The sequence below is a fragment of the Rhinolophus sinicus genome, chromosome 16 (genome assembly GCF_057876585.1).
Source record: "Rhinolophus sinicus isolate RSI-liver-muscle chromosome 16, RSI-T2T, whole genome shotgun sequence".
In the NCBI taxonomy this organism is placed as follows: Eukaryota; Metazoa; Chordata; class Mammalia; order Chiroptera; family Rhinolophidae; genus Rhinolophus; species Rhinolophus sinicus.
In genome coordinates, this window is record NC_142516.1 from 75,246,883 (window position 1) to 75,260,236 (window position 13,354).

A 13,354-nucleotide genomic window follows, 5' to 3' on the forward strand; every position below is an offset into this window, starting at 1 on the left:
CAATGTTTATTAGCATGTCATAAAACATGCGATTAGTATCTAGAGCAGGGGTCAACCAACGTTTTATGTACAGGGCACAATGGTGAATATTTTAGTCATCGTAGGCCATATCATATCGGTCACAACTATTCAGCCATTTTATTGTACCACAAAACCAGCCATAACCAATACACAAACAATGTATTAAAAAAACTTGTTATTTATAACAACACATAGCTAGCTGCATTTAGCTCAAGTAACATAACTTACCAACTCTTGACCTAGAATCACAGTTGCCGTCCACTGTATCTTGTTTGAAATCCGAGTGGTGTATATCCAAGATCGGAGAATTAAGTTCGTAAACTCATCCTAAAAAAGTGCTACATACCTCATCACTGAATATCACCAACGACCTTCAAAGTACTCCCCTTGGGATGCTATGCACTGACGCCAGAGCCAAGGCTACCCTTCAAAGCAATTTTGGAACTCTTTGTCTGGAATGGCCATCAAAGCTGTCATATTACCCTTGATGTCCTGAATGTCATCAAAATGTCTTCCTTTCAATATTTCCTTCATCTCAGGTAAAGAAAGAAGTCACCAAGGTCCAGATAACGTGAATAAGAAGGGTGTTCTGATACACTTATTTGTTTATTGGCTAAAAACTCCCTCAAGAGACAGTGTGGTGTCAGCTTGTGCACTGCTGCGATGCAAGAGGTCCGTCAGGACCATTTTTGAACACACCTTTCTCATGCCAAGATTTTCAGTTAAGATTTTCTTGACTGTTTCTCTATCAATGTTTGCTTGGTCTGATATACTACTCATAGTCAGCCAATGATTTTGACGCACAATTCAACGAATCTTTACAATGTTTTCATCAGTTCTGTTTGTGACTGGCCAACCTGACTTCTCTTCATCAGTGATGCGTTCTCTCCTCTCAGAAAAACGTTGAATCCATTTGTACGCTGCTGTTTTCTTCATGATATTGTCCTCATAAACTTGGACTAACATGTCTCTGACTTTACTTCCCCTCTTGCCAAGTTTAACAAGAAATTCAGTGTTTGTTCATTGCTGTAATTCTAGCTCACACATTCTTGTGACAGCACACAAAAACACACAACAACAATGTACGACACTCAGCAAGACACCACCACACGTCGACACAAACACGGTTGCGAGGCACTGATGTACCAAGATTATGAAACCTTGGTGAGCTGTTTGTACAGTGCTGCCAATGTAAGCACATGGTGGCAAATTCATGAACTTAACTGTCAGACCTTGTATCTCTTCTCTCTCTCTTGCCATGCTTTGAACTTCCATTTTAGTTGGCATTATAATCTTCCTCTATACTTAACTTTACATTGGTTAAATAAAAACTGATTATTTGGTTAGGTATAAATGATAGACTGTCGCCTCATTGAAAAGATAAAAACAGGTAACGTTGTATCCTTTAAATTACACCCGCCATACCCACATTTTATTGGATCTACTCGTATCTAAACTTCCAAAGGTGCCCAATGTTGAACTGATCCCAGTTTGGATTTAGTTTTCCAGGGATACCTTCTACCAGTATTCTAAAACTCACCTGGATAACTCCCATTTAGAAATTTGTCCACCACTAACAATGGGTCTTCTTGTTCCAACTGGAAGATCACTTCTGGTTTTATAGAACAATACCCTGTAAATGGGAAATAATTTAGGAGATGGTTTCACTTCATGGGCTTTGATGATTCTAAATGTTTAGGAAGATGCGGCTTTAAGAATGGCACAGAAACAATATTCACTTGACCACCTCTAAGGGGAGGTGTAAAACAGAAATATTTTCAGCTGCTCAAAGGACATCTTCTTAAACCCCTAAATCACAAGCCTAAATAACATTAAATCCTAATAAACGTTCATGTTTAGTAGCTACAGTGCGAGAGAGACAGAAGGAGCTATGGAGATCTACAAAAGGGTCCTTTCAATTTTTGATTGGATACTAACTTGGGTCACACGTGAAGAAACTTCCTAGGGGTGGGCAGTTACCACAAAAAAGTAGAATGAAAAATCACCAAGGCACACACAGAAGTGGGAAGCTTCTGTTTCCAGAGTAGAGAGGCAAAGATTCCTCAGTAATATTCCTCATCAGAACCATAAAGGGCAGAAGGTAGTGGGGTGATGATATACTCTTAACTACTCAAAGAAAAGGACTATCACCAAAGAATCCAAGAAAAAAAAAAATGACCTTTTAAAGGTAAATGTGAAGTGAAAATATTTCCAGATGAACAAAAATTGAGAGATGTTTCCTCCTAGTAGACTCGCATGACAAGATACAGTAAAGAAAGTTGTCTTGACTGATTTGAAAAGTAATTGTATACAACAATGAGTACATGTGTGCAACATTGGGTTTCTAACACACATACACACACACACACACATGTGTTTTTATCTTTCCAATAAAACCATAAAAGCGGTAGCAGGGAGTCAAGCTATACTAGAATAAGGAAATAATACCAAATGGTAACTCAAATGCACAATAAAAAAATGAAGAGAAACAAAAATTAACAGCATACTAACATATGTAACAAAAAATAAACCCTAGCAATACCACAAAAGAGAGTGTAGAAAGAATAAACTTACATAAGAAGAACCTGTCTATACATCTCTAAGATTAAGTTGAGATAACTTGATGTAGATCTGGTAAATGCAGGTGTATGTGGTAAACACTAAAGGAATAACTAATTAAATGAACTCTAAAAAATGTTGTGAATAAAATCATTAAATAAACTAAAATGTTACATGAAAAAATATTTACACTACAAAATAGCAGAGAAATAGACGAGAAAAACACGAAACATGTAGAAAACAAAATGCAAAATGGCGTACAAATATCCAACCGTATACGAAATGATATTACATGTGCGCAAACTAAACAATCCAGACAAAAAGCAGAGCCTGTCAGATTGACTAGGGAAAAAAAAGAAAAACAACAAGCTCCAATCATATTCAACTATATGCGGTGTAAGGACATACACATTAAATTCAAAGATACAAAGATGTTGAAAGTAAGAGGGTGGCAAGAGATATTCCATGCAAACAGCAACCATAGGAAAGCTATAATAATATGAAACAAAATAGACTGTAAAAAATGTTATTAGAGATAAAAAGATATTAATATTGATAATGACAAAAGGGTAAATCCATCATGAAGATATTGTAACAATTATAAACATATACACATCCAACAATTGAGCCCCAAAATACATAAAATTAAAACTGGCAAGTGAAAAGAAAAATAAACTATTAAACAGTTATAGTTGGAGACTTCACTGTCACACTCAATATGGAGAGAAAAGCTAGACACAAAATAGAGGATTTCAACAGAACTATCAGCCAACTAAACCTAACAGACGTATATATACAACACACGCCACACAACAGGAGCACAATTCACATTTTTCTAAAATGCACATAAAACAGTCTCCATGATGTGCTATTTATTAGGCACAAAACAAACTTCAATAAATTTAAAACTATACAAATAATACAAAGTATCTTTTCTGGCCCAATGGAATGAAATCACAAACCAGTAATTGAAAGAAATTCGGACAATACGCGAATACGTAAAAATTAAACACCAGTCTCCTAAATATATAATACATCAAAGAGGAAACTACAAAGGAAATTGAAAATACTTTTTGATGACAGAAAGAGAAGGCACAATATACCAAACCTTGTAGTATGAAGCAAAATCAGTTTTTAGAGGGAAATTTATGACTACAAACACCTTTAGAGTTGACTCTTCAACAATGCAGGTGTTGGGGTGCCGACCTGTGAGCAGGTGAAAATCCACATATAAATTCTGACTCCCGAAAAACTCAGTCATAACTCGTATACATGGGAAGTTGGCTCCAGGACGATCCCATCCCATGGGGACTAACATCTACAGCTGCTCAAGTCCCTTATATAAAATAACATAAGACAATGCATCCCGTCTGCCCTCCGCATCCATGGGATGCTAACCACAGACTGAAAATACTGTTTTCAATCTACAGTTGGTTGAATCTGTAAATGCAAAACCCAGGGATGTGCAGGGCCAGCTGTATATTTATTGAAAAAACATATGTGGAGAAGGGGACCCATGCAGTTCAAACTCATGTTGTTCAAGGTTCAAGAGTATTAAGAAAGAAGATCTCAAATCAACAACCTAACCCTCACATCTTCATGCAAAGGAAAACAAGGGCAAACTAAACCTAAAACAAGGAAAGGAAACAAACAATAAAGACTGGATTAGAAATTCATGAAAGAAAGGTACAAAATCAAAGTAACCACAGTTGGTTCTTTGAAAATATCAGCAAAACTGACAAATCTTTACCTAGATTAACCAGAGAATAAAGGGAGAACGCAAATTATTCAAATCAGTAATGAAGGAGATGACATTGCTATTGACTATAAAGAAATAAAAAATGAGTATAAAGGAATATTATGAACTATTGTACAGCGATATATTAGATAACTTAATAAAAGGGAAAATTCCTGGAAAGACACAGACTATAGAAACTATGTCAAGAAAAACTAGGAACTCTAAATAGAGTTATCACAAGAGATTGAATCAGTAACCAAAACACTACCCACAAAGAAAAGCTTATGCCCATAGGATTTACAGCTGAATTCTACCAAACATTTAAAGAACCAATAATACCAATTCTTCACAAACTCTTGCAAATGACAGAAAAGGGAACACTTCCTACCTCATTGAATGAGGCCATCATTACCCTGATGCCAAAAACAGATAAAGACATCACAAAAAAACTACATCCCAATATCTCTTACGAATACAGATGCAAAAATCCCCATCAAAATACTAGCAAACTGAATCTAGAAACACATTCACTGTATTATACACCATGACCAAGTAAGACTTATCCCAAGTATGCAAGGCTGGTGTAACATCCAAAAATCCAGCAATGTCATTCACCGTATCAATAGATTACAAACCACACGATCATCTTCATAGACAGAAAAAGCATTATGACAAAACTCAACACTCTTTCATGATAAAAATGCTGAACAAACTAAGAACAGAATGGAACTTCTTCCATCTGATAACGGGTATCTAAGAAAACCCCACAGCTAGCATCACAGTTCATGATCAGAACCTGGAGCTTCCACCTAATATTAGAAGACAGGATGTTCATTCTGAACACCTCTATTCACTATTGTACTTGAGGTTCCAACTGGATCAATTATGCTACAAAAAGTTATCCAGATAAAAGGATAGAGAGAGGGAGAGAATAAGGGAGGGAGGGAGGGAGGGAGGGAGGGAGGGAGGGAGGGAGGGAGGGAAGGAAGGAAGGAAGGAAGGAAGGAAGGAAGGAAGGAAGGAAGGAAGAAAAGGAAGGCAGGAAGAAAGGAAGGAAGTAAAGAAGGAAGGAAGGAAGGAAGGAAGGAAGGAAGGAAGGAAGGACGGAAGGAAGGAAGGAAGGAAAGGAGGGAAGATTGATTCACAAATGAAAATATCTTACGTAGCAAGAATTCGAAGAAGGGCTGTTAGAAGTCAAACATCAATAATGGAGTCAGACTCCATTACAATCACATCTGATGTTTGATGACTGAGAGGTGCCATGTTACCGTTAATTGGATTTGAACTCATTAGCTAATATGGCACTCTATGAGGACTGCAGCGTGAGGTGTAAAGAAAGTAAAAGGTTTTTGTTCAAGAGCCCACTACTATTTTTCAGCCCAGTATTTTGAGAAGTGACATTAAACGCTTTGGTCATCATCTATGACATCAAGAACTTCAAAGGAGTATCTTAATGACGCCTTGTATCATGTCTTTAGTAAGGCTAGACTCACGTGTAACCGTGATTTATATGTTTGGGTATCGGGGAGGCAAGATGTCCAGAGTCTTTCCCCCAAAGGGGACTAAACTGGAGAGGAAATTGTCATTGTCATTGGATGAACCACACAGTCAGTTCATTGGCAATAGCTGAAATGTCTGTAAAACGGTGCAGATGGGACCAATATTGGTTAGCACATCCTCAAATAGCAAGATGAGTGCTTGAAGTTTGGCCAGTTGTACTATCTTGGGTCCAGACTTGATCACAGAAATCCCAGGTAAAGGAGGAAAAGAAGCAGTTCTCCAGGGAGATCCGTTATGAGTCACAGTGGCACTGCCATCCGCAAAATGAGGGAACTCCTTCTGCTGTTCGTTCAGTTGATCCCAAGGGGTTACCTAGGGGGTCAAGAGGTCTGGAATAAGGATGACCTCCTCCAGCACTGCACCATCTACCCACGGACTGAGCACAGGGCAGGCCAGGCCCCCTCCTGCTGCATGTGGGATGTGCCAGGGAGCTCGTATGTATCTGTCTTGTAAACACCACTTGCACTTCAGCCAGGAGGTCTCACTGGCCATCCCGAGGTTGACGGACACTGCTTCTAGGACACAAAGCACACCGTTCAGCTCGGTACTGAAAGTCAGAGTCAGGACATGTATCTATTTCCAGGAAAGGCAAGCGTGCAGTCCACAATGCTGCTCCAATGGCATGTCACATGATAATGGGGGCACTTTCCTGCATCGGAGGCTCATGGGCATTTTATGTGAAGCATGGGTGGTCCAGAAAGTCCAAGAGGCATGAGAAGAGGTTGCTAAAGCCTCTATAGTAAGAGTCTCTTAGTGATAAAAGTGCCTCTTACATAATAATTTAGGCACATTATACAGCGTTTGGTTGTAGGAAACACCATTCAAAGTGGATGATTTGTGACTAATATTATAAAATTTTTTAAAAGGAATATGTTGTCACCAAAAACCAAAGGAAGAAAAAAAAACTACAGGTATTGGTAACGTTGAGGATATGGAGAGTGCTAAGAGCTATGTCATGAATGTCAGGAATACAGCTGTCCCTCAACAGACGAAAAAATTCTCAGGAATTTAACTGAGGAGGTGCGGCTTTGTACTAAGGATGGGACAATGACGCACTATGTTTCGTGAGCTCTTTTATGAGTATCTGTATGTCCTGAATGACTGTGTCAAATGCATCTCCTCAGAGGAGCATGTCATCAATGTAATAATCCTATCTGTGCTCCTGAAAGTTGGATGTGGTTAAGATCTCGCCTGCAAAGACTGTGTGCAATGGCGTAACTGAGGGGTGGGTTCACTGAGTTACATTTGTCCAGCTAATGAAGCGTAAGTGTCAGACATGTAATTTCATTACCTTTCTTGGGTCACTAGGTCCATGATGCACTACAATGGGTGCTGTGTCACCACAGTGAGGTTGGTTAAGGCAATCATTCCAATGGTTCAGGTGAAGCATAACTATTTGTCCTCTATACAACACCTGCCCTTACAGAAAGCATCCTGTTAAAAGTCACAGGAATCCCCGTGTTAACTGTAATTTGAGCCCCAGTATGGATTTCACTTAAACGAAGCACTTTACGGCTTCTCTTTGGTATGTCCGAATTGCCAGCCACTACTCTTGCGCTTTAGGTCATTATGAAGTAAAACAAGGATGACTCGAACACAAACACTGTAACACCCTGACAGTCGATCTCATAACCCAGATGGCTACTAAGTGACAGTAGCAAACAGTGTGGAGACACTAGACAAAGGAATGACTTATGTCCCACACAGAACAGCCAAGATTTCATCACACTACTTACTCAGAATAACGCACAAGTTAAAACTTATTGTTTATTTCTGGAATTTTTCCATTGAACTTTTTGCAGACCTCGGTTGACCGCAGGTAACTAAAACCATGGAAAGCACAACCAGGGATGAGGGGGGACTACGGTATATCCAACACGCATTCCTTCTCTTACGTTTTCTAAACTCCTTCATGGTGGAAGCAGCATTATAACTGTCTGATATAGTTATGAGTATGTGGAGAGAAAATGTTTGACAAAGTTACATTATAAATTAAGGAAGGTAAAAGGAGGCACACTTCACTCAAACTAATAAAATATGAACATTAGCAGCCTGTGATAAGTTATATAAAATGGAATTCCTAGAGAAAGCTCTAAAAAGAACTATACAAAAACCTCAAAGACACTATGGGCAGATCAAAATGGAATTCCATAAAATTCTGAGGTAGCCCACAGGAAAGAAAAAATGAAATAGAAGAAAACAATAAACAGCAGACTTAAGCCCTAACAATATCAATAATTACGTCAAATGCAAAAGATCTAAAGACAACTTGTAAAACACAATCAGATGGATTTACAAACAATCTGACTATATACTGTCTACAAGGAACTCACTTCAAAGTAATGATGTAGGCAAGTTTAAACGTAATACACCAAAAAAGTATACAGTGCATACATTTAAAGAAAAGAAAATGCTGAGGGTCTATATTACTATCATATAAAGTAACCTGAACAGAAAAGAATATTAAGAGAGAAAGAGAAGGACAGTACATAATGATTAAAGGAACAATCCACCAAATGACATGTCAATATGAAACATGTATATAGCAACAACAGAGATTCAAAATATATGAAGCAAAAAATAAGAGATTTAAAGAGAAGTTGATAAATCCATAATTATAATCAGACCCTTCAACATCCCCTTCTAGCAACTGATAGAACTAGACAAAAAACAAGCAGATACACAACTTAACAAAACCATCAATCAACATGCTCTCATAGACATGTATAGAAACACAGTAACAGCAGAATACACATACTTTTCAAAACCCTACAGAATATGTACTGAGATCGCCATTATCCTGGGACATTAAAAAAACAACAAAAAAGAAGTTTAATAAAAATGAACTAAAGCGTATTCTCTGACCACAATGAAATCAAACTAAAAAACAGCAACAGAAAGTTTTACAAAAATCTCCAATGATTTGGAAGTTAAACAACACATTTGTAAATAGTATTTCAAAGAGGAAGTCTCAAAAATTAAAAAAAAAATACACTAAACAAAATGAAATGAAAATAAGACATATCAAAATTTGTGGGAGGTACCTAAAACAGTGCTGAGATAAAAATTGATACCACTAAATGCTTACATTAGAAAACAGGAACACTCTCAAGTCAATAATCGAGCTTCTATGTCAAGAAATTAGAAAAAGAACAAATGAAGCCCAAATAACGAGAAAGAAGGAAATTAAACCCCATTCATGATAAAGTTCTCTAACTTAACTAGGACAGAGAATTTCCTCAATTTGATAAAGAAAATTTATAAAAATCATACAGTCAACATCATATTTAAGAAACAATACCAGTTCTATTCAATGTCTTCTAGAAAATAATACAAATTGGTGAACTCAATTTGTAAGTATTACCATGACAACTTGTCTTGAGATGTTACATCTGAAAATAGCCTTAAAATATATAGGTTGAAAAATCCTTAAAACGTTAGTGAACCAAATCCAGGAATACCAAAAATACTGTTTATCCAGGGAATTCAAGGTTGGTTGAACATTGAAAAATCAATGTAATTCAGAACATAATTAAAAACAAGAGAAAAAACATGTGACTGCCTCAATAAAGAATGTGTCACAAACTGAATGGTAATTATCAATGATTTGAAAAAAAAAAGCTTTCAACAGATAAGAGAACTTCCTGAAACTGATAAAGGTCAGTTTTAAAAACTAACAATTGATTCAGTTAATTAATTACGTCATGGTGAAGAATGAATGCTTTACTTCTAAGATTAGAAACAACACATGAGTATATTCTGTCACCACTTGTATTCAATGTTACATTAGTGGTCTTAGCCAGTGACAAAACAAAAAGAAATAAAAGGCGTATAGTTTAAAAATGAAGAAGTAACATATCTTTATTCAGATAACATAACTGTTCATATAAAACATCCTTGAAAAGCTCCAAAAGATCTGCTACAATAAGAATAATAAAGTTACAAAACACAAAGAATATAAATAAATCAACTGGATTTCTATGCACGTCCAACAAACAATTGGAATTTGTAGTTGTAAATTAGATGCTATTTACAGTATCATCAACTTCATAAAATATATTTAACAAAATATGTGTAAAATATACACAGAGCTACAACTCATTGCAAACAAAAACGGTAAAGACCTAAATAAAAGGGAGAGATACACCAGCACTTAATGTATCAGAAAATCGCATATTATTAATACGTAAATCCTTCCCAGACCATTCTGAAGACTCAAGACTGTATCAACCAGAATTCCAAGCAAAAGTCTTGAAGAAATTGATTCGAAATTCTAAAAATTATATGGAAATGACAAAGAATGTATAATAATCAAAATAATATTCAAATGAAAACCGTATTTGGAGGACTAAATCCTCCTTATTTGGTAACTTTCCAAAAAGCTACATAATCAACAAGGTGCGTATCAGACTCACAGAACCATTAAACAGAATAGAGTCCACAAACAGAACTACGGATATATGGTCAATTTGTGTTTGACAAAGAACCCAAGCCAGTTCAATGGAAAACTAATAATCCTTCCAGCAAATGGTATAACTAGACACAGGTATACAAAAAGTGAACCACAACTCTTATTTCACAGCACATTAAAAAAGTCACTGGCAGTGAATCAAAGTCCTACATGTAAAATGATAAAATATCTTCAAGAAAACAAGGGAGGAAATTTTAGTGACCTTGGATTTCGCAAAAAAATATTTAAAAAGACACAAAAACCATGAAATATAACAAATGATGAAAATAACATGAACAGAAACAAACGATATCTTAAAAAAACAAAAAATTCTGCTGTTCCAAGACACTGTTAAGAACAAAAAACAACAGATAGGCAGAAAACTTAGCAAAAGATTTATTTAATCATGCATAAAGATTATATAAAGAACTCTGTCAATTCAATGTAACTCTTTAAAACAGTCTTGAAAAATGGGCTAAATATTTTAACAGACTTCAAGAAACAAAATATATGGATGACCAAAAAGTATTTGAAAAGATGTTCAACTTCATTAGTCATCAGGAAAACACAAATGAAAATCCAGTAAGAAACAAAAACATCTACTAGAATCTTTAAAAAAAAAACCAAAAAAAAAAACCACATTTAATCATGCTCCAAGATAAAAGTGATCAAAGCACACAGTTATTTAATATGCAGGTATTTAATATGCAGTTATGTGATATGTAAAATGTATTTGCCAGCTGTTTATTACATAAATTCCAGTTCTTTGTGCACATCCAGAAAATTCATTACGGCACAAAGTTGTAGAAAAAAAAAAAAAGAAAGCACTAATGGTTAAAAGTCACAGGTACATTCAAAAACAACATTTATTGGGCTTCAAAAATATGGAAATGTAGAAAGGAATAGACTAAAATGAAAAATGATTTCTACTCCCACAATTTTAACTGCTCTCTTCATCTTATTTTAAATATTTCATTTATGATTGTAAAAGAAACAAAACAAAAACTAAGTAATGGAAACCATGTGAGCACACAGTGAGATGCTGGCAGCCTGCAACCCAGAAGTGGGTCTCCACCAGACATGGAGTCTACCCCATGATCCTGGACTTCCACCCTCCACTATTGTGAGAAACGATCATTTGTTGTTTATTAAAAACAAAAACAAAAAACCATAATGACCTCCAACCCATCTCCAATGTTGGTGAGAATGTAGAGCAACCATAACTATCAGACACTGCTAATGGGCAGGCAAACCAGCACAGCCACTTTGGAAACACTGGGCAGGTTCCCATAAAGTGACCATAAGAACAATAATACCACACTTCGGAATATTTACACAAGACAAATGAAAACAAATGTCTGAACAAAACTTGTACTTAAATGCATACTGCAGCTCTATTCCTAACAACACAAATAAGGAAAACCCTACATGTCTATCAACTGGTATAAGGATGACAAATGGTGGTGTACACATGCAAAGAAATGCTACCTAGAAATAAAAAGAATGGTGACATACACAAAAGCATGCCTGAATCTCAAACGCTACGTGAAACAAAGAATTGGAGAGAAATTCTTCCATGGATTGGAAGATCAACAGTTAAATGCCCACATTACCCAAAGCAATATGATGACTTCATGCAATCTCCATCAAAACCCCAATGGCATTTTTTCAAAGAAATAGAATGAAAAAATCATCAGATTTGTATGGAACCACAAAAGATCCTGATTAGCCAAGCAATCATGAAAAAAAGAACAATGCTGGAAGGTCATACCTTCTGACTTAAAATTATACTACAAAGAGACAATAATCAAAACCACATGGTATTGGCAGAAAAACAGACACACAGAACAATGGAACAGAAATGAGAGCCTATAAATAAACCCACATATATACGGGCAAACAATTTTCAATAAAGGAGCCAAAAACATACCATTAAGCAAAGAAAGCCTCTTCAGTAAATGGCGCTGGGAAAATTGGAAAGCCACATGCAAAAGAAGGAAAGTAGATTGCTATAATATCTGTCACCGTACACCAAAACTCACTAAAACTGGATCAAAGACCTAAATGCAAGACATGAAAAAATAAAATACATGGAAAAAACCATTGGTATTAAACTCATGGAACTTGGTCTCACAGAGGATTTTATGAGTTTGATCTCAAAGGCAAGGGAAGTAAAAACAAAAATAAATGAACGGGACTATTATCAAACTCAAAAGCTTTTCCACAGCAAAAAAACCCTCAATAAAACAAAGAGGAAACCAACCGAATCAGACAAGATATTTGCAACGCCTACCATACAGGGGCCAAATACAAAATATATAAGGAACACACGTAACTCAACAACGACAAAAATTAAACAATCCAATTATGGGGTGGCCAGTTAGCTCAATTGGTTAAGGCACAGTGCTAGTAACACCCAGGTTGCTGGTTCGATCCCCGTATGGGTCCACTGTGAACTGCGCCCTCCAAAAAAAAATGGGCAGAGGCCCGAAACAGACATTCATCCCAAGAAGACATATAAACGGCCACCAGAGAGATGGAAAAGATGCTCAACTTTACTAGCTACAGGGAAATACAAATCAAAACCGTAGTGCGATACCATCTCACACCAGTGTGAATAGGTATTATCAACAAGACAAGTCATCAAAAGTGTTGGAGAGACTGTGGGGCAAAAAGGAACACTCATACACTGCTGGTGGAAATGCAAATTGGAACAGCCACTATGGAAAACAGTATGGAGGTCGCTCAAAAATTTAAGAATACAATTACCATGTGACCCACCAATCTCTCTTCTCACTGTCTACCCAAAAAAATCTGAAAACATTTATCCATAAAGATTTATGTACCCTTATGTTTACTGCAGCATTATTCACAGTGGTCAAGACGTTGAAACAAACAGACCATCCTTCAATAGATGATTGGATAAAGAAGATGTAGTACGTACATACAACAGATTACTTGGCCATGACAAAAGATGCAATACTGTCATTTGCAACAACATGAATGTCTCTTCAGATTGTCATGCT

General features: G+C 36.3%; 1 protein-coding gene across 1 annotated transcript in view; it reads right to left on the minus strand.

Annotated features, from left to right (window-relative positions):
* LOC148755044 (uncharacterized) overlaps positions 1–13,354 on the minus strand; it is a 35,785-nt gene that overhangs the window by 6,341 nt on the left and 16,090 nt on the right. Inside the window, 1 exon segment of the mRNA XM_088792860.1 lies at positions 1,562–1,654. Coding sequence (XP_088648986.1) covers positions 1,562–1,654 — 93 coding nt within the window.